Source organism: Melanostigma gelatinosum, assembly GCF_949748355.1.
Source record: "Melanostigma gelatinosum genome assembly, chromosome: 14".
In the NCBI taxonomy this organism is placed as follows: Eukaryota; Metazoa; Chordata; class Actinopteri; order Perciformes; family Zoarcidae; genus Melanostigma; species Melanostigma gelatinosum.
Genome location: NC_136647.1, coordinates 17,541,482 through 17,560,483, shown reverse-complemented (window position 1 = coordinate 17,560,483; position 19,002 = coordinate 17,541,482). Strand labels below are relative to the sequence as shown.

General features: G+C 43.7%; 2 protein-coding genes across 2 annotated transcripts in view; one reads left to right on the top strand and one right to left on the bottom strand.

Annotated features, from left to right (window-relative positions):
- Window positions 1-265: 265 nt before the first annotated feature.
- On the bottom strand, window positions 266-5,414 carry LOC306788049 (sodium- and chloride-dependent GABA transporter ine; the record flags this gene model as incomplete). The annotated part of the gene is made up of 13 exons (XM_079283377.1): window positions 266-785; window positions 903-1,070; window positions 1,167-1,267; window positions 1,450-1,549; window positions 1,636-1,776; window positions 1,864-1,976; window positions 2,803-2,927; window positions 3,016-3,119; window positions 3,263-3,397; window positions 3,469-3,601; window positions 4,404-4,608; window positions 4,706-4,840; window positions 5,288-5,414. The coding sequence occupies 13 exons, from the start codon at window positions 5,412-5,414 to the stop codon at window positions 633-635; spliced, it is 1,740 nt and encodes a 579-aa protein (XP_079139503.1). The 3' UTR covers window positions 266-632.
- Window positions 5,415-8,161: 2,747 nt separating this feature from the next.
- The window catches only part of LOC306787682 (flotillin-2a), an 18,034-nt gene continuing 7,193 nt past the window's right edge, over window positions 8,162-19,002 (top strand). The window contains exons 1-6 of the mRNA XM_079282895.1: window positions 8,162-8,347; window positions 10,736-10,817; window positions 14,051-14,141; window positions 17,663-17,786; window positions 18,541-18,659; window positions 18,777-18,890. Of these exons, the coding sequence (XP_079139021.1) occupies window positions 8,299-8,347; window positions 10,736-10,817; window positions 14,051-14,141; window positions 17,663-17,786; window positions 18,541-18,659; window positions 18,777-18,890 (579 nt within the window). The 5' untranslated portion in view covers window positions 8,162-8,298. The remainder of the gene's footprint in view (window positions 8,348-10,735; window positions 10,818-14,050; window positions 14,142-17,662; window positions 17,787-18,540; window positions 18,660-18,776; window positions 18,891-19,002) is intronic.

Sequence of the window (19,002 nt, the reverse complement as noted above, 5' to 3'; positions counted from 1 at the left end):
TCCCCTGTTTACCACTGATGTATAATCTTCTTCAGCAGTTGTTGCATTTGACCTAATAAAAGAGTCGGGCACAATGAACTGGTCCACAGTGGTTTATGGTTTTAACAGAAGTGATTCAGCTGTATGAACTGAATGTTAAATGGTAGCATTACTTTTTCATTTCATTGGCTAATATATATATGTACTAAATCTAAGCACAGTACCTGACCTCAGATTTATCAACACTCTAACTTGCATCAGCCGACATGGCCAAGAGATGGCACCCTTAGCAAAGTTGAGTATCAATGAGGGCTGGGAAATGTGTGTGAAGCCCTGGGGAGCACTCATTTGTCATTTGGAGTTCTGTGGCAACAGGAAGTGTTGGCCGGATATGAAAGATATACACAACAATAAGTCATTCGAAACGCTGTCTTTTCACATCTTTTCACGTTAAAAAACAACAAATTAAATGAATAGGCTCACAAAAAATGGCTATTTCAATACATCTACATGGCAGATATGCAGGAACACATTTACAATATCATGTAGGTCATTTTTGTAGCATGCGTACTTAATGTTTTGTTGAAGATTGAAAACTAACGGCAAACAATACTTTGTGATTAACTGGCCACTCTTGTCAAAGCACAGAGCCGTCACAGGTTTGTCTGAATAGGAGGTTTTTCAGGCAGCTGGATGTCGGAGGTGATGACAGCGATGCCTGGATGTGTTTCTCCTCCTCCCCTCTCGTAGTACGGCATTTTTGGCTTTTCATTCAGGACGTACGGTGTGACGGACAGCTTCAGTTTCTGTAGGAGAATTTCACCAATAGTATTATCACATAGCTTGCAACACATGCACGTAGGCACTGCTGCATCTTCAATGTTTTGACTGGAGAGGAAAAAAAAAAAGCAAATGTGTGTCACCTGCATGAATGAGCCAGGTAGCACCCACAATGTGTGAACAGCACCCAAAGGAATCCAGATGATGGAGCCCATGGCGATGACCCAGCCGACCCCCTGAGCCCAGGGAGGGAAGACATAGTCCCCATAGCGGGCTGGTTTAAACTGGATGATGGAGAAAATCAGGATGACCTGCCCCAAGAAGAAACAAGTAATGTGACACGTTTAGATGGATCTCAGTTTTGGTTCAAGGGGAGAAAAAAAAAAATCTAAATCATGTGGACTTACAGTGACCAGCACAGGAGAAACTATCAGCCAACAGAGTCTGAAGAAGATGTTTGGTCTTTTCCCAGTCATCTCCTCGAGGTTGTCTGAAAGTCGATTCACACCTGCGCATGGAGAGCTGCTTCAGTTAACAGCCGTGCACATGGTGTCAGACCTTTTACAACATTTGGCATTGAGAAGGATAGTCTACATATAGCCTCAAACAAAAAAAAGAAAAGATGTCTACTTTTGGAGCATGTGACGATAACAGGCCACTGAAAAACAGAAACACAAAACATTTGCTTACCATAACTCCAACAGATGGCTATGACCTCGAAGAACGCAAGAAACAAGATGGACACTATGGCGGTGTAATGGTCCATGAGCTGGAACACATAGATGCCTACCTGAAACAGGAGACACGCTCTTTAGGACTGTGGGTAAGTGATACACTTTAATTAAAGCTCATCCAGTAAATCACATGTCTGTATACCTGCATGACACAGGGGATCCCCAGCAGGCACGCTGCGCCACAAATAGCAAGAACAAACAGCTCCTTCCGCTTGAAAAATGTAATCAGGTGATGATAGAACTCGTCCATGAGACTGGTCACCATCACTTCAACCATTGCAAACTGACAAAAAAAACAAGAAAAAAAATGTCACATTGCACCTCTGCAGGATTGCTGCATGTAATCTTATTATTATCACCCATTAACGACCTCACTGTCCAGTCCGAGGCAAAGCAGCATGAAGAAGAACATCACGGCCCACAGCTGAGACACTGGCATGTTGGCAAAGGCTTGTGGGTAAACAATAAAAACCAGTCCTGGACCTGAATGCAACAAACGCACAAGATGACAGTGTGGCATTGCTGATTAAAAAAGTGAAAAGTAAATTGTGAAAATTGCAATGGCAAGAGCAATATGTGGAGAATTGATCAACATCTCTCAACTCAGTGACTGCATGCATTGGAAAGAAGCGTACTGATGGTGTGCAATGTATGGATGGAGCATTTGGTTTTCATATATATATATATATATATATATATACATATATATATATGTATATATATAAATATAAATTCTTATTTATGCATTTATTGTCAATTCCACATGTTTTTAAGCTTGTAGCCTCTTATTGGTTTTAGTTTTATGATTAACAGTATTTTTGTTGTTGTTGGCAAGGTTGTCACCGGCTCCACAGACAAGCCAAAATAAAACCCTTTTTTCTCACCTACTCTGCTGTCCCTGCGTCTGCGTTTGGGTCCAGAATAAACCGACCGTAACAAAGGTTGTATTAATTTCTGTTGGCCTTTTTCCTTCGTCTCATCGTATCATTATGCCTTTAATTAGCTATTATGACTCATATTTCACTGAATTACAGCTGTTTTACCTTCCCTATTAAAAATAAAATGACCGGGAACAATGTAGCTATGAAACACTGCTTTGCCAGGACATTGAATTATAACACTGCAAACCCTCTGAAAGGAAAAACATTGTCTTTCTTTGTTTCTCTTGTTTTTTAAAAAACATTTATATGAGTAATTACCCAGCCACACTCACTCTATTATTGGGGAAAAGGCGACAATAACCTAAACCTAAATTCTCCAATCCCCTTGGAGCTGAAGATATTGTCTATCCCTAGTTTTGATTTCTTACCATCCACGGCCAGATCGCTGATAGGGATGCCCTGCAGATGGGACATGTATCCTAAAGCTGAGAAAATGACAAAACCTGCCAGGATGCTGGTGACGGAGTTGATGATGGATATAGTCAGGGTGTCCCTGTGGGGAAAGCAGATGTTTTGTATCACACTTTCTGACTGCCCAGTGATCATTGTTGTCTGAGCGTGTGAGGATTTCGTCTACGTACTTCAGCACGTTGTTGTTGAAGGAGTTGTAGCTGGACATGGCCATGAGGGAGCCGAAACCAATCCCGATGGAGTTGAAAATCTGAGCTGCAGCGTTCACCCACACCTGCAACGCAGAGGGATGACCATCCAAAACCACCATCACTGCCAGTTAATACCCGTTACCATTCCACCAGTTAACTGCTCTCCTGTTTCAGACAGAACCAGCAGATTTCCAGTTCCTCATCTCCTCCGATTCTTCCTTCTTACCTCCACTGACAGCAGCTTGTCCCACTTTGGCATGATGAAGAAGGATATTCCATCTAATGCCCCAGGAAGCTGTGCATTATTGATCAGCAGGGTGATCAGGATAACGTATGGGAATAGAGCCGTGAAGTACACCACCTGCAAACAGTGGTTGTTATTCACTGACTGCCTCCTTGTCTCTGTCCTAATTCCTCTCTCTTTTCACTCACCTTGCCCGTCGATTTCACCCCCTTAAAGATGCAAAAGTATATGAGCACCCAAGCCAGAAGGAGAATGAGGAAAAGCTCCCACCGGACCACTCCAGCTTCATCTACTCCACTCGTCTGCTCCAGCATCTTATATCTTCAAAGAAGACGATTAAATAATTCTGACATCATGCCTCAAAACTGAACACACTAGATCTTATTATACTATACTATCTTTGTTCCCTGTAAGTGTTCACCATATGTCAGTTTATATTTGGTGACCAGCAACCTCTCTATTGCACGAGGATGCAAATAGTTATATGATCAGATGTTGAGTTATTGCGACCTGAAGTGGGAAATTCTGATTTCACAGATTAAACAAGCAAACATTTCAATATGAATTTGCATTTTAAAGGTGCAAATGTTCAGTGGTCAGTGAGTCCAAATTATACTTTGCATTGATAAAAAAACAAACCATACATATTATAAACAGTTCATGCCCACACATTCGGATAAGAAGGCAGTATCTCCGGTCACCCAACACTGCCTGTGATTTCTTGTGGCATTAATTCAGTGAAACCAGTTGCTTGGTGTAAAACCTACATTCCATTCCTACATGTATTCACTAAACAAGTTAATGAGTAAACCACTGCTGCAGAAGGATAAACATTTGATATTAGACGAGTGATGAAGTTCAAGGTTAAAAGTGATGCAAAGTTTCCTTTAAGATAGCATATGTTTACCTCTTATCGCTAACCTCACATGACTAATCCATTCTTATGTATCAATATAATTTGTTCACCTTGGACACAATCCCCAGAGTAAGAGCTGTGTAAGCAGTCCAGCCTATTCTCAAGCTACAGGGGTTTTGTAATCCTGCAACAATCCAATTATTATCTAGTCTGGTTTCACAATTCTGAGAAACCAGCGCCGGTTTCTCCTACACAGTGAAAGCATACTTGAAGAACTCCTGGCTGGCTGTGGAGGATAAGCTGCTGTTTGTGGCGTGGTTGGTACAGTTCGGTGTGTTCCAGGTGTTGTTGCAGTTCTGCCAGGGTAGCGGCGCCTGGAAGGAGCTGAAGAGATAATACAGGGCCCAGGTGATGACCACATTGTAGTAGATGCACATGATGAAGGAGATGGCCACCGATGCTATGCCCACTCCTGAGGACAAGCAAAAGATAGTGTTCAAAATAAAGTCAATTTTTCACTTTGTATCTCTTTCAGTGAGTGGGGAACATCAATGCATGCCACAGAGCACCTTTTAAGAGTGGACAGACAGTAGCCAGAGCGTGGACGGGCCCTCTCCTCGTGTACTGACCCACAGTCAGCTCCATGTAGAGCAGGGGGACCCCCAACACCACCAGCATGAGCAGGTAGGGCACCAGAAAGGCTCCTGACAGGAAGGGATAGCAGGTCAACTGTCACACACGGTTTGCTGGCAAAGTCTCCCTGTTTTTTAGTATTTAACTTTTGTGAAAGTCATCCTGCTCTGGCGTTTTCCTCCTAACATCCTGGATCAGGCGAGGTATCCCTCCACAACATATTATATCTGTTTTTATCATGTAAAATCATTTTTCCTTCCAACTGTACATGCACGGTTTCAGAGAACAGAGAGATCTTTTCACATATATTCTCACACAACATTCACAGTAAGTTCAGAACAACTTCAGCATTCTTTCAACACAATCAGCATCACTACAGGACAACGTGACTGGAGTAGAGCTCAGTAACAGCACAGTTTGTTAACATTTACAGCCAGTTTTGAGGCCGAGTTGATATGTACAGTGTATGATGTTGGTCTGGTTTCACAGTTCAGTTTGAGGACGTCTACGTGTCTCACCTCCTCCACTCCTGTAGCAGAGATAAGGGAACCTCCAAACATTGCCCAGACCCACAGCACAGCCGATGGCAGCCAGGGTGAACTCTATCTGCCTGCTCCACGTTGGTCTGTTGAGCTGTTGCTCCATGTCTGCTCCCCGGGTTGCCGCTGTCGCTCGTCTGGGCCCAAGCTCCAAGGACAGGTTGGCTGGTGACTCGAGGTGATATAACCTTCCTTTTTATTATCCTTAATGATTAGCTTAGCAGAAACACTGCAGCAGCCCCGAGGCTCATGTTTGCATAAACTCATGAGATTTGTGGTTTTGAGAGAAGCGCACAAGGGTTAAAGATTGTTGAATTTTAGTTTTAAAAGATCAGTCTTTTTCAGTTTTTTCTTTGGTCAACAAGTGAGCAGAGCATATTTTAACATGTGTGTTTTTAAAATGTATTGATACTAATACTTCATACAGACAATAATGCTTACTCTGTTGAAGGCCAACCAAATAATATTGAACAGAGTAAACTCGTCAAGCTGGAATCTGTTTTTTTGCATTCATTGTTTAATAAAAGTGGAAATTCTGAATGTTGCATTGAAAAGGCATACACAACATTTTGTGTTTTAATATGTTTGACAATTATTGTCTATCAGAAGCTCTGTCTAAAAGAAAAGATAGAACTCAACTGTGAAATCATTTATTTAATCTTACATTTATTACTCTTAAAAATCCTAACATTTCATGGACAAGCTTTACCTTTGTAACACCAACACTAACATCAATGAGAAATCTGAATCTGAACAGTGAATGTACATTCATAATACCAAAAGAAACCCTGATTTTAACATTTGGACAATATGAGGAAAAGTAGAAAACTCAAAAATTGCTGGTCATCGTGGCACTTAGGTGGTTTATATTTGTGGGCCCACCTGTACCTGGGTTTTCACTTGAACAATAAACTGGACTGGACTGATCACGCACTCTATAAAAAGGGTCAGAGCAGACTCTATCTGCGGAGGAGACTGAGGTCTTTTGGATGCAGGGAGCACTGAGGACCTTCTTTGACTCTGTGGTGGCATCAGCCATCTTCTATGGAGGGGTCTGCTGGGGCAGCAGCATCTCGGCAGCCGACGGGAAGAGACTGAACAAACTTGTCAAGAAGGCCAGCAGCGTGCTGGGGTGTCCACTGGATACGGTGGAGGTGGTGGGAGACAGGAGGATGATGGCGAAGCTCTCATCCCTGATGAACAACACCTCCCACCCCATGCGGAACGCCCTGGCAGCTCTATGCAGCTCCTTCAGCCACCGGCTGATTCACCCCCGATGTGTGAAGGAGCGGTACCGCAGGTCCTTCCTTCCTGCCACTGTCAGGCTGCACAACCAGCTGTGCTCCCAGTAGACCAAACAACACCAACAAACACTAAAAATCCACAGGGACCCTCAACACCACCCTTATCTGGGCCCTTACGTTAGCCCAAAGCTCCTGTCGTTATGAGAGATCGGGGCTCCAACAGCACACAGGCAATTTCCCCCCGGGAATGTTTGTGAATGCAGCTTTTAAGGTATTGCGACAACTTCGCGGTGTGTTGGAGATTTACATGCTGGTTGTAAAGGGCCAGTACAGGTTGTGGTCCCAGGTCTAGCCCCAGTTTGTTCCTGCCCTGGAGCATGTCTTATCCTTTTGTATTTCAACAGAAGCACTCACACATCTATCTGCTGCGACAAGGAAAACATGACAACATCACGATGGCTCAGATTTGGAGTAGATGATAACACTGCATGCACTAATAAAGGCTGTCATAAACTCAGTGAAGATGAGAGAACTAAATAACATGTAATCATATCATGGTGGTGACGATGATGTTCAAGTCACTCTGTGGAATTATGAAACATTGAAGAAAGAAATGTACCGTGTGTCGCTGAGAGAGCGTTGTTCGGGTTCTAGTGGGAAGATATTTGCCAACAGACACAAATATGCTGTCGTATAGCATCGTCTGACCAATGGAAGCCAATCCAGTCCTTTGACTCTGCTAAGGCCAGGAGTCTAAATGTGGGCCAGGTTTGGGATTTCTGTGAATCTGCCACCCCACAGTGTTTATCAGCAAGTGCATCATGTATACGGAAGCAACTGCTAACAGGCAATTAGTGGCGTTCTCTCAAGTTTTGGAATTCCCTGGAAAGGAGTGGTGCAGGTCTCCTCTGATTATAGTGTTGACAACGTGAATTTAGGAGGATACAATGTGCCATGCCTTTTCTGCAGGACAGCCCATCAAATAGTTTGGTAACGAAGAAATATTGCTTTATATTGCTGAATATCCAGGCTCTTACTGAGCCCTACGAAAGCGTGGCCTTTCTAAGCAGCTTGATGTAATCGAGAATTTAGAAATAGGAGAAAGGATGAGAGTTTTCATATTTCATTACACTGTGTATTTTATGCCCACATCAAAGCACAACTCGAAAGTGACACACGTTCTATCTGCATTAGGCGATACAGAGAAGCTTTAACTATGACAACAATCTGAACACTACACCAAATGAAATAAACACTCGGTCCCGAATGGCTGAGTAGGCTGTCGCAGACACGTGTAAGTCAGAGGAAAATTACCGATGAGTCTTGTTTAGGTTACTTTCGTGAGAGGAAATTTAAACAACCACGCCTTTTTATTATTATGGCATTGTATCCTTCCACGGTGGAGGAGGGGTCCAATAGAGGGGAGAAGTATCTGATCAGCTGAGTCAAGCGACAGCGAAACAGGAACAGAAGCGTGGTGGTGTCACCTTCAAAATAAAATAAAATTGCGTACTCTAACCCATGTTCATCAACGGTACTTTTATTTTGAAAGTCATAAGCGGAAGCACTACGTCGAATTACGTGCAACGTGACTCAGCCATTGCTCGACTCTCTCCAGTTGAAAAAAACCCCATCGACAATTGACAGTTGGTGGGAAAAAGCGAGAAAAAAAACATCGTTTATAAGTGAAATTAGTTTCGTAAGCGTCGAGTAGGTTTGGATTCGAGCTTTCTTTCTATCGGAAACATGGGGAACTGTCACACCGTCGGACCCAACGAGGCCCTGGTGGTTTCAGGTAACGTTGTGGCTACGAGCTGTGGTTCCTCCTTCCTGGCTCCTTATGCTCGATGGAGTGCGTAACGCTTGTAAAGAAAAACCCTGGAAAAAATAATTAAAGCGCTCTCCTAACCTTTACTCGACGTGTAACTCACATGTATTAAACGGTACGCACTAGTCACGTGCTTAACATGCCAACATTTTACAATTTCATGTACTTGTAACGTTAGTGTTTAACGTCATGTATCTAGCAGAAATTGGCGCCTTGATATCCACTACGTCGTACCTTCGCTAATGCGTTTCTCCGATTTATTTTTGTTACGTTTTCATCATACATTCACCTGTTTTCTCTGCTCCGTTTCTCCTACACGGTAGGATCTATCTGCTGTAATGCGTGTTCCAGTGGTCTCTCTTCGTTGGATTGGTTTAGGGGGATTCGATAGGGTCTGGTTGAGCGTCTGTTCTTATTTTTGTTTCCAAGCGCAATGTTGGCGCATGAATCGTCTCTCACGTTGCTATTTTGTCATCATAAAGCAGTTATTATGAGGGTGGATGTGTGGCAGCTGGGCTTGTGAATGTATTTGATGTTTTTCTTGTGTTGGTGGGGCATGGTGGCTCTCTGTCGCAGAAGGAATACAGCTAAATAATTAAATTACAGGAGAGACAGATGAGACATCTGTCTCTCCTGTAACAGACCTGAAACAGGACACACACGAGACCTTTCTTAATCTCAGCCCCCCCCCCCCCCCCATATATAACAACTCAGAGGCCAGGGCCCCCTTTTGTGTCAAAGTTTTGGTTCCACAGACATTGGATTTTCTTTTATTCAAAATTCAGCCAGAGAGTAAAATCACAACAACTGACCTCAGCATTCATTCTCGACAGTGTGTCACTAATTTATAGGCTGTCCGTTATATTGCTGCATTCTCCATTGACCTGATGTGGATCCCTGATGGACATCAGACTTTTAGGAATTACAGACCTTTATTCTAATTTGAAAATCTAAATTCATAAATGTGTTTTGCCAGTGTAGTAGTGCATGAAGTATTACGAGCAGGCTTCTGTCACTGAATCTGTCGGGGCAGTTTTCCTGTTTACCCCACTGGTGATGAAGAGAAAAAACCAGAAACCGCTTTGGTATTTTCCATTGTGAGAAAAACTTCTCGGGGCGTGTCGGTCTCCACAGTTAGAGGAATTGGGAGTGGGCGTGAGTTGCACATCCAGATTCATTTCAGAAGTGTGAAAAGAAAGGATTGTATTTTCTACAAGATTGAGTGCCAAAGCACTTTCTCCTTTTTGGCCAAAGGCTAAACAACAAGTAAAGGCTTTCGAGAACAAAACCCAGCATCAAGGAAACGTTAATGACGGGATTTTGTTTTTTTTAAGCTTGTTTTTGAATACTCATTCATTCACATGAAGCCCCCCTCCACCCTCCACTGTGGATTGAATGCAGTCAGGAATCTCAGATATGTCGGTGGACGGCTGGGGTTATTATGGTGCGTTGCTCCAATAGGTCCTCAGCCTGTTACTGCTTTAGTTGGCGATGGCATTTGGCAGCAATCGGGTGGGTTTTAATAGTAAAAGCCGGCCCCACCCACATTCCCCTATTAAACAGCACTTGTAATCTGTCTGAAGTAGATCATGTCGTAGCAGAGCAACGTCCTGCAATGTGTCTGTAAAGATAGTGTGTGCCCCCCCCCCCCCCCCCCGTCTGTCAGTTAACGTGTGGCAGCTGGGAATGTCACACTAAACACTCCAGATTAAGCAATCCCACTGAGGCCAGTGACCAATGTGTGTTTCCTTCCACCTAACTTGCATCAGGAGGAGGCCTCACATTCGCTAACACACGACTGTTACTATGAACTATTTTCTACCGTTATCCTGATGCGCGAGTTAGATAAATGGTTTGAATTGTAATCACATGGACTAGAACAAACAAAAGTATCGCTGTAGTTGCACAGCAGATCACAGTAACAACCTACCGGTGGTTTCTGAGTCGAATCAAAAGATTTAAAATGGCGCCGGAAAGCAGGGAGTGGGTGCATGCTAGTGCAATAGGAGCAAACATTGTGGGCGCTGTGGTGGGAAGACCACAAGGTGCTTGTTTATGACTTTTAAAAACAGCACATGATCATCTTCCTAAGACTTCCTCCTAAGCACTTGCAGACAATGAAAACTGGTTCATTGTCTCAATACCTTCAATGCTACTTTGGGTTTGAAGCCAAATCTGCTGCTCCAGTTAATCACCGTTATTTAGTTATTATGGTGCACTAAGCGTGCAAAATATCTGTTTATAGACACTTTCAAAGGTCTCAACTATCTAAATCAAAATTTCGGGGATAATTCATTTGGGCTAGTTTCCCTTTTTCTGACTGTTGTCTTCCATTCCATCTGTTTTGTTCCAAAGGTGGCTGCTGTGGCTCAGATCAGAAGTCGTATGTCGTGGGAGGCTGGTCTTGGGCCTGGTGGCTCATCTCTGACATCCAGAGGTAAGACCTCTCTGCTCCGGCTCCAAACCAAAGAAATTGTTAAAAGTCCTTACTGCGCCATAAAGTTGTAGACTGCATTTAAGAACACGGTATCTGCGGATTCACACAGCAGGTGTGACGTATCTGACACGAGGTCTAATCAGGCGATGAACTGAAAACACCTGTGTGGCGTTAAAGCTTTTGTTGACCTCAGACCTTGTTTAAGGCATCTAACCAAAAACCATTCACCTTGTAGTCAATGAGTTTGCGCAAATATGCTAACTCATTTCCGTGTTTTTCCTGCATCACTCTGTTGACCAGTTCGTCATTAAATTTAGTGAGCACATTGAAAACACACAAATGATCCACATAACGATGTAAATGGGCACTGAAGTTAATTTATTACAGGTTAAATCACATATTCATTGTCCTGGTGCTATAAATACACAAAATGCGTTAATCCACGGCTGAAAATCGTAGGTGGGATTTGTTGACAGTAAGATCGTTTATGAAAAATGCCCAAGTTGTACTTGAACATTTAACAAATAGTCAAATTTTCATAGGTGTGTATTTAGAATGTAGATATTTGAAGTTGATCTCTTCCCTACTTGTATTCAGTGAAGAATAAACAAGTTATTTATGGTAAATTGAGGCATCGGTATTAAAACGTAATGGTTACTAAATGTGTAAACGGGGTCACTTCTGTCTGCTGCTTTTTAATGCAGCTCCAACGAATCAGCTTCTGAGAAAACACGAAGAAGATAAACAGATGGTACATAATGACGAGGTCAGCGAAAGTTACGAGCACAATGTTTACACAACTATACAAAAACCCTGGTGTCCATGTAATGTTAAACTCCCACACTCGACACTAAAGCAAAGGAGTTACAGGAAACCGAGCATAATTAGCATGTGATATTAATTTGATGATAAACAAATGGCCATGTTGTGGCGCTGGGTTCAAAGTCGCTGGTTAACGACAGTTTGTTTGCAAACAAACTGTCTGTGCCGTCATGTGGCCGTTCTCAGTGAGACTTTCTCATGTTTGAGTGACGACACATTTAGACTGTACCATCTGTACAAGAGTAAAGCGTACAGGAATCCGAATGAACATGAACTAACTTGTGGAAATACTCTGGATCTCCTGGTGTTAAAGGATGTATCATTCAGGGTCTGCATGCCTCTTTGTTTCTACTTTGCTAACCTGCTTTTGCTTCGTCTGGTGTTTATCTCACCCTTGTCTGAGCCCCAGTGTGTCTCCTTCAGGTTACCCATTTCCTATTAGGTGCTGCTCTTTCCCTTGTAGTTGCTGGGAAACGTAATGGTAGGCCATGACAACAAAAGACAGTCGACGCACGGCTGGATTCATAAATCCCCCCCCCCCCCCCCCCCCTGTTTAGAGGCCGGCTGTCCCAGGAATCCTCTCAGTTCAGTCAACATTTCAGACGCTTTCTTGGGCCGTAAAATACCGGAGAGAGTAGAGGCCACTTCAGCTAAAAGCCTTGTGTGCAGGAGGGCGGCGTTATAGAAATGGCGGCGGGGGGGGGGGACACGGACACGACACACACACACACACAGCAGTGTGGCTTCCCGCTCGTGATGCAGTAATCATGTTAATGTCCAGGCCTGTGACTCATTGATCCAGTTCTCCTGGAAAGAGCAGCGGAGCCGTTAACCAGAGAGTCTCCTCTCTGCTCGTCGCTGCGATCAGCCTCCCATGTCTTCGACTCTGGACAACAACGGCTCTGAGTCCGTATTTATCGTTAAAAGAGAAGCTCCGGCTGTTTTTAATCAGCTTTGAAACTAGCGCTGGAGCATAATGATGGTTTGGGTTGTGTAATCTCCGTACAAATGCAATCCTAAAAAAAAAAGGAGCTTTGCTCGAGAATCCTTACGACAGTGACTTGACTTTCAATCTATAGGTCTCGCTCTTTGTCCCAGATTGTTGGAAACATTCATTCACACACACACACACACACACACACACACACACACACAGCAGTGTGGCTTCCCGCTCGTGATGCAGTAATCATGTTACTGTGACTCATTGATCCAGTTCTCCTGGAAAGAGCAGCGGAGCCGTTAACCAGAGAGTCTCCTCTCTGCTCGTCCCTGCGATCGGCCTCCCATGTCTTCGACTCGGGACAACAACGGCTCTGAGTCCGTATTTATCGTTAAAAGAGAAGCTCCGGCTGTTTTTAATCAGCTTTGAAACTAGCGCTGGAGCATAATGATGGTTTGGGTTGTGTAATCTCCGTACAAATGCAATCCTAAAAAAAAAGGAGCTTGGCTCGAGAATCCTTACGACAGTGACTTGACTTTCAATCTATAGGTCTCGCTCTTTGTCCCAGATTGTTGGAAACATTCATTCACGGAGCGAGGTGAGAGGAAGCGTGCTGTCGCTGTGACGATCCTGGTTTTTGTAAAAGGTGTCAGCAGCACGACATCATACATGAAACAGCCTCCGGGCTCTAAACCAGAAAAACAGGAGGTCCGGTTGTGTCTTTCGCCCCTCCTCCCCCTCCCTCTTCCCTCTTTCTTTTGACCTTGGTTACTGACATTCCTAACAGCTGTTGTCCAACTTACTGTTCTGCCTCTGCTATTTCCGCCTGCCTGTGCGTAGAATGTCTCTGGAGGTTATGACCATCCTCTGTCGCTGCGAGAATATCGAAACGTCGGAGGGTGTTCCCCTGGATGTGACAGGGGTGGCTCAGGTAATGCACTTCAAAAGACGAAAAAAACAAAACAAAAAAACAAGCAGTGGCTGGTGCTGGAGACCAAAGGAAGACCCAGGAGCAAGGTTCAACTAACAAGCTAACGTTGTCTATGTTTGCTTTTTCTCATCTTCATGGCCTTTTTTCCTTCTGCAGTGGAGAGGAGACAGTCAGCTGTCACTAACCCGGCTCTTCACAACTAAAGCTCAACTCTGAGTCACCTCTGGCAACAGGGTCAATAAATGAAGGCTATAGAAATGGCTAAAAAAAGGGATTTGAGGAACCCAATGTTCAATGCGAATTGAGTTATTTGAATACCGATGCATTTAAAAATAGTTACGGCAAAAATCCAAATCCCACACAGTTTGAATTGTGGGTGGCATCTCATTTTGCTCCGTTGTTAGTGATCTGGAGTCCTTGGGTGACTGGTTTCACTTTGTCCTGTTTCTTTCCTTGTGTTCTGGCCCTTCCCTTCATTTTGCGTTCCCCTTCCGAACATGTCACTTTTTTCTTTTATATTTTTTCCACGTTCTTCAACAGGATAACGCTTGAGATTATGACCCTGCAGCCGAAGTGTGAGGATGTAGAGACAGCGGAGGGTGTAGCTCTTACTGTCACTGGGGTGGCTCAGGTAAATGACTACACTTTTCTGGGAATGCCAGTTCAGACTCCACTACCCCCCCCCCCCCCCCCCTCCCCCTCCTCCTCTCTCCCTTTCCCTGGCATCACCCCATAATCACAGCACGGGTGGTGTTTCATACAGAGGGCTCAAGTTAAGATTTCAGATGTACACACAGACATGTTGGGTCAAACTGTTGTCTGCATTATGTACCTTCATATCAGAGGTAAGCCTGCTTTCAGACTGACGGTAGCACTGCGTCAAAACAAAAACAAGACTCCTCATTCATTTCAATCAGACCGCAGAATCTGCATAATTCAGTTGGCATTTGATGTCTGATAAACCTTCAAACCCGATTTCCTAATTCGTATTCCCTGTAGCAGCACACCTTTATGCCGTGTTATTGTCAGTCTGAACCTGGTCCCAGTGTGACAGGAGAGGGTCTGTGTAGAGCCTGATGTGCATTTCAGTGTCAAATTTAAACTTTTCTTTTCATTGTCTCTGCTCTTTGGTTGTTTGATCCTGTTCAGTGCCAATGTGAACTTTTCATTTATTTTTAGGTCTACGACTTGAGATGTTAAAGAGAAAATCCACCGTAAAATAATCTTAACTTCATTTCTTATCGTCTCAAACATTGATACATGCATAAAACCTCTGCATCCAGATCTACTCCATGCATACAGAATATATAGTTATCAGCATACCTAATAATTACGTTCTTTATTTATAGCAATCAATGTTACAAGAGAGATTCAAACAAAGATTACAGTACCAGATGAGTACAAGCAAACGTATGAAAAAACTACAAGTCAGTCAGTTCATATTTCTCCTGCCAACACCAGAATAATGCACGTTAAATCAATACAACGGAGGAAAAGAGAGCATGTGCTGGCTGAATGAAAAGAAGACCAGGGTTTGTTCTGAACTAGGTTCAGCCACAGCAGCGCCGTAGGCTTCACCACGACTGTCACGTGTCCCTGAAAATATGGAACTACATGTCCCCATGACTGGCCACGGGGGTACCGCACGATCGAGGAGGCTGAATGTGATTGGTCGGTTTGTGTTTTCCTCCTCTTTCTGATGCCGGTGGAGAGCGATGGCAGTGAAAAGAACATTGGGCAAGTTGAAGGAAAAGCTCACGGAGCAACGCTACCTCCTCGGTAAACATTTCAGCTCTCCACGATTGCCACTCTCTGTCACGGTGAATAAAGGAAGATAAACACTGAGTGCTTGGGGATAGTCTCCCGATTCAGTGATGAGAACCTTTCCATCGTCACAAAGTCAACACGATATAATAAAACATGCCCACGATACGGCCTGATCATGTGCAATACATCTAATCCTGTGTTGCAGTGTGCTTCTGTCAGTGTAAGTACAAAACGTACACAGTTAGTATCTATGACGGGACTGTTATCTATTATTAATATTGAAATCTTTTTACGGTGGATTTTCTCTTGTAGAAACTTGTTCCATAATATTTTCTGCTCTTTGTAAATGCTATTCTGCTCATATTCATTTCCTGTTCTGTCTTTATTTTTTTTTACTGCCTGCATGCCAGTATTTCTTTTTGTGTTTGAACGAAGATGCCTCATTATCAGTTCTGCATTTTAACCACAGTCGTGCCGACGTTCCTCTCCTCTGTGTTTTCCTACATGCATGCTGACAATGCGCCCACTGTTTGGGAGCCGAGCAGCCCCTCGCTCAGAGGGGCTCGTCGTGCCACCGTTTGATTGGGCCAACCGTGACCATTGTGGAGCGAGTGTCCCATGGCAACATGAGTAGTGTGTCCTCTGTAAATTAAAGAGACTCATGTGTTTAGAGTAAGCGGGAGGCCCCACAGCAGATAGAATGTAAAGGAACCCAGAGCAGGAAATACTCAAGGATATTGTTGTAAACGAGCGTTAATGGTATACCACATGACTTACAGTAAGAGTATATTTGTTTACTTTGACAGCCTTCTGGTCAGTTGGCAGTAAAACCATCCGTTGAAGGACCTTGCACATCTATTATCTTACAAAAATTGCCTTTAAGGAACAATATGAGCTGAGGGAATATTTATCAGGAGAAGTTTAGATGCCACTCTTGATCCATCACAGTTCCTGTGCTTGTGCTTGAGCTGCGTGCCTGGAGGAGGCAGGAGGAAGGGTGGTGTTTGAGAGCAGTGGGGGTGGGGAGGGCGGTTAAGGTTTAAGTGCATAGAGTACTTTGTTCTGGTGTTGGTCGCGGCACGGCTCCCCCTGCTGTCTGTCTGTGAGTGTGGTTGTGTGGCTGGCTTGCAGCCTTCTCTGCTTCCAGACGTGCCTCTCCTTGGAATGACGTCCATCTTCCCCTGACTTTGTGTTGCCCTCGTTCCTGGTATGAGTGCATGTCGCAAAACCAAACCATGTGCAGACCTCTCGCCTAAGGACCCAGCTCACTCTCTTTCCTTACAGCGCCGGTGGAGCACAATCTCACCCAAAACCTCGTGTCTCATACCATTTGATTTCCTGACTGTAGAAGCGGCCTCTCGTACTGTCACTGAATGTCCTTGTGTTTCTCTTGTAAACCTCAGGTCATTGCCATTTTTTTTTCTGTTAATTATCCCACTGATGATTTTTGTTTCTGCATTTAATTCCATCAGCTTTAAATTCTCTTGTTTTTTTTGTTCGTTTTTTTTTACCTTGTAACAGGAACATACAGTAGATTGCTGAATTGGGATTCTCACTGCATTACCATGAATCTAGCTTAGATGTTCTTCAGTATAATTATCATGTGAAATTAGAACTTTGTTAACGGGGAATATATATTTTTGCATTGTGACGGTTTAGAGAAGCGTTTTCATTGTAAATACACACTTTGCTTGTCATCATAAGGGAACCGGTTTGAGGTCAAATTGTCTGCATTTTCTGCTATTGATTGTAAAGCATTAAATGGCTTAATACTGCCCATTAGATCTGTCAGCACACATACTGTGTGACTACAGTCACTGTTATGATCATTTATACCAGATACCAGCTCTCCACATGCATAGCTCTGATGTGTTTACAAATGTAACAATGAAGCCGCGTTGAGATATTCTTTTGCACATGTAGTTTCGTTTTGTGAGAAATGTAAACTAAGAAACTTAAACATGAAATGTTCATTCGTTATTAATGATCTAAAGCCTTGTTTAATCAGGCTTACAGCTACAGTGCTCAGCCCTGAGGGTTATGCAGCCTCAGCCCTTTCTTTTCTGTATAAGTAATCATTAAAGCAGCTCATCACTGCCCAGCCAAGTCAATAGCAAGGATGCACAACTCAAAAACAACCCAGCCTTTATGCATCGCAGACTTCTGTTGACTGCCCATTCTTCATGTTATGCCCTCATACTCCTTTATGTTACTGGTGGCGTTAAAGTGAGACGAGGTAACTGATCGGCGAGAAAAGGATTGTTAGCTGACACCACAAAAGCTAGAATGGGGTCATGTTTACATGTGTGCCACACCCATGAGCTGCCTGTATTTGTGTTTGTGGATGTGTGCTCAGCTGACGCTCTTTGTCCACGTTGGCACCAGGTGAAGGTGATGACAGACAATGAGCTGCTGGGTTACGCCTGCGAACAGTTCCTGGGGAAGTCGGTGGCTGAGATCAAGAGCGTCATCCTGCAGACCCTCGAGGGTCACCTGCGCGCCATCCTTGGTGGGTAGTCTCTCCAAACGGCATCGTCATTGTTTTTCCAACAAATGTGCACAGTCCGTGTAGTTTTTTAAAAGTGTTGCTCATATTCTAGGAAAGAGAGAGGAGAGAGATTAAGGGAAACACAGACATGGTAGCTCCATCAGATATTTTTCCTTTTCACTTTTTACTTATTTATTTCAACATCTTTGAGTGAAAACACGTGAGACATGATCACAACATGTTTGGCTCCCAGAGGATTATAAATGGCATGTCATAATTCTCATGGTTCTGATTGCTAACGATAGATACATTGTAATGAGTTCTAGTCAGTTTTTGTTCAGTTGGAGATGAGAACCTCACCGTGGTTTGAGTCACAGTGGGAAGCAGTTTTACCAGAAAGGTGGTTGTGGAGTGAAATGTGCCAGTAGCCAAGAGGCAGGTTGGTTGCTGACTCAGCTCTTCCCTGTTTAATTTACATTCTGTTCAAATGTGGTTGACTTGAACACGTAATGTGTGCGCAGATGTCAGCATGCACACCAACACAATGATCCGGTGGCAAACTAGAACAAGGAAAGGGCAGTTAGATCAAAGCACACTGAATGAAATGGCAGGTGCTGCTTCTGTTTATTCAAATAGGTCTTTCAAACAGAAGTTGTTTAAACGGATCATTTGGCCGTTGTTGCTCTCTTGACATAATGCCCATCTTTTGTCAGCGCGCTCAATTTTACAGTGGTATTGACGGGAAAGCACTAAACCCCCGTGTTGATCCTCTCAGGCACCCTCACCGTCGAGCAGATTTACCAAGATCGAGACACATTCGCCACTCTGGTGCGAGAGGTGGCGTCACCCGATGTGGGCCGCATGGGCATCGAGATCCTCAGCTTCACCATCAAGGTGAAAGACATCGAGTTGATTTCACTCTGCATTTATCTTTAGAACATCTGTATCTAATTTGAATTTGAACAATTGAATAACTTAATGCACCGCCACATTTATTTGTCCCCCTGACAGGATTTGTATGATAAAGTGGAATACCTGAGCTCACTGGGCAAAGCTCAGACAGCCGCAGTCCAGAGGGATGCAGACATCGGAGTGGCGGAGGCAGAGAGGGACGCGGGTATCAGGGTAAGAGGAGCTTTAAGAGGATATTAAAACTTCACACGAGCAATTAAAAAAACATCCGTTCTCTGATAGCTAATAGCAATCACATTAAGAAACCAACAAGTGGCTCCTAATC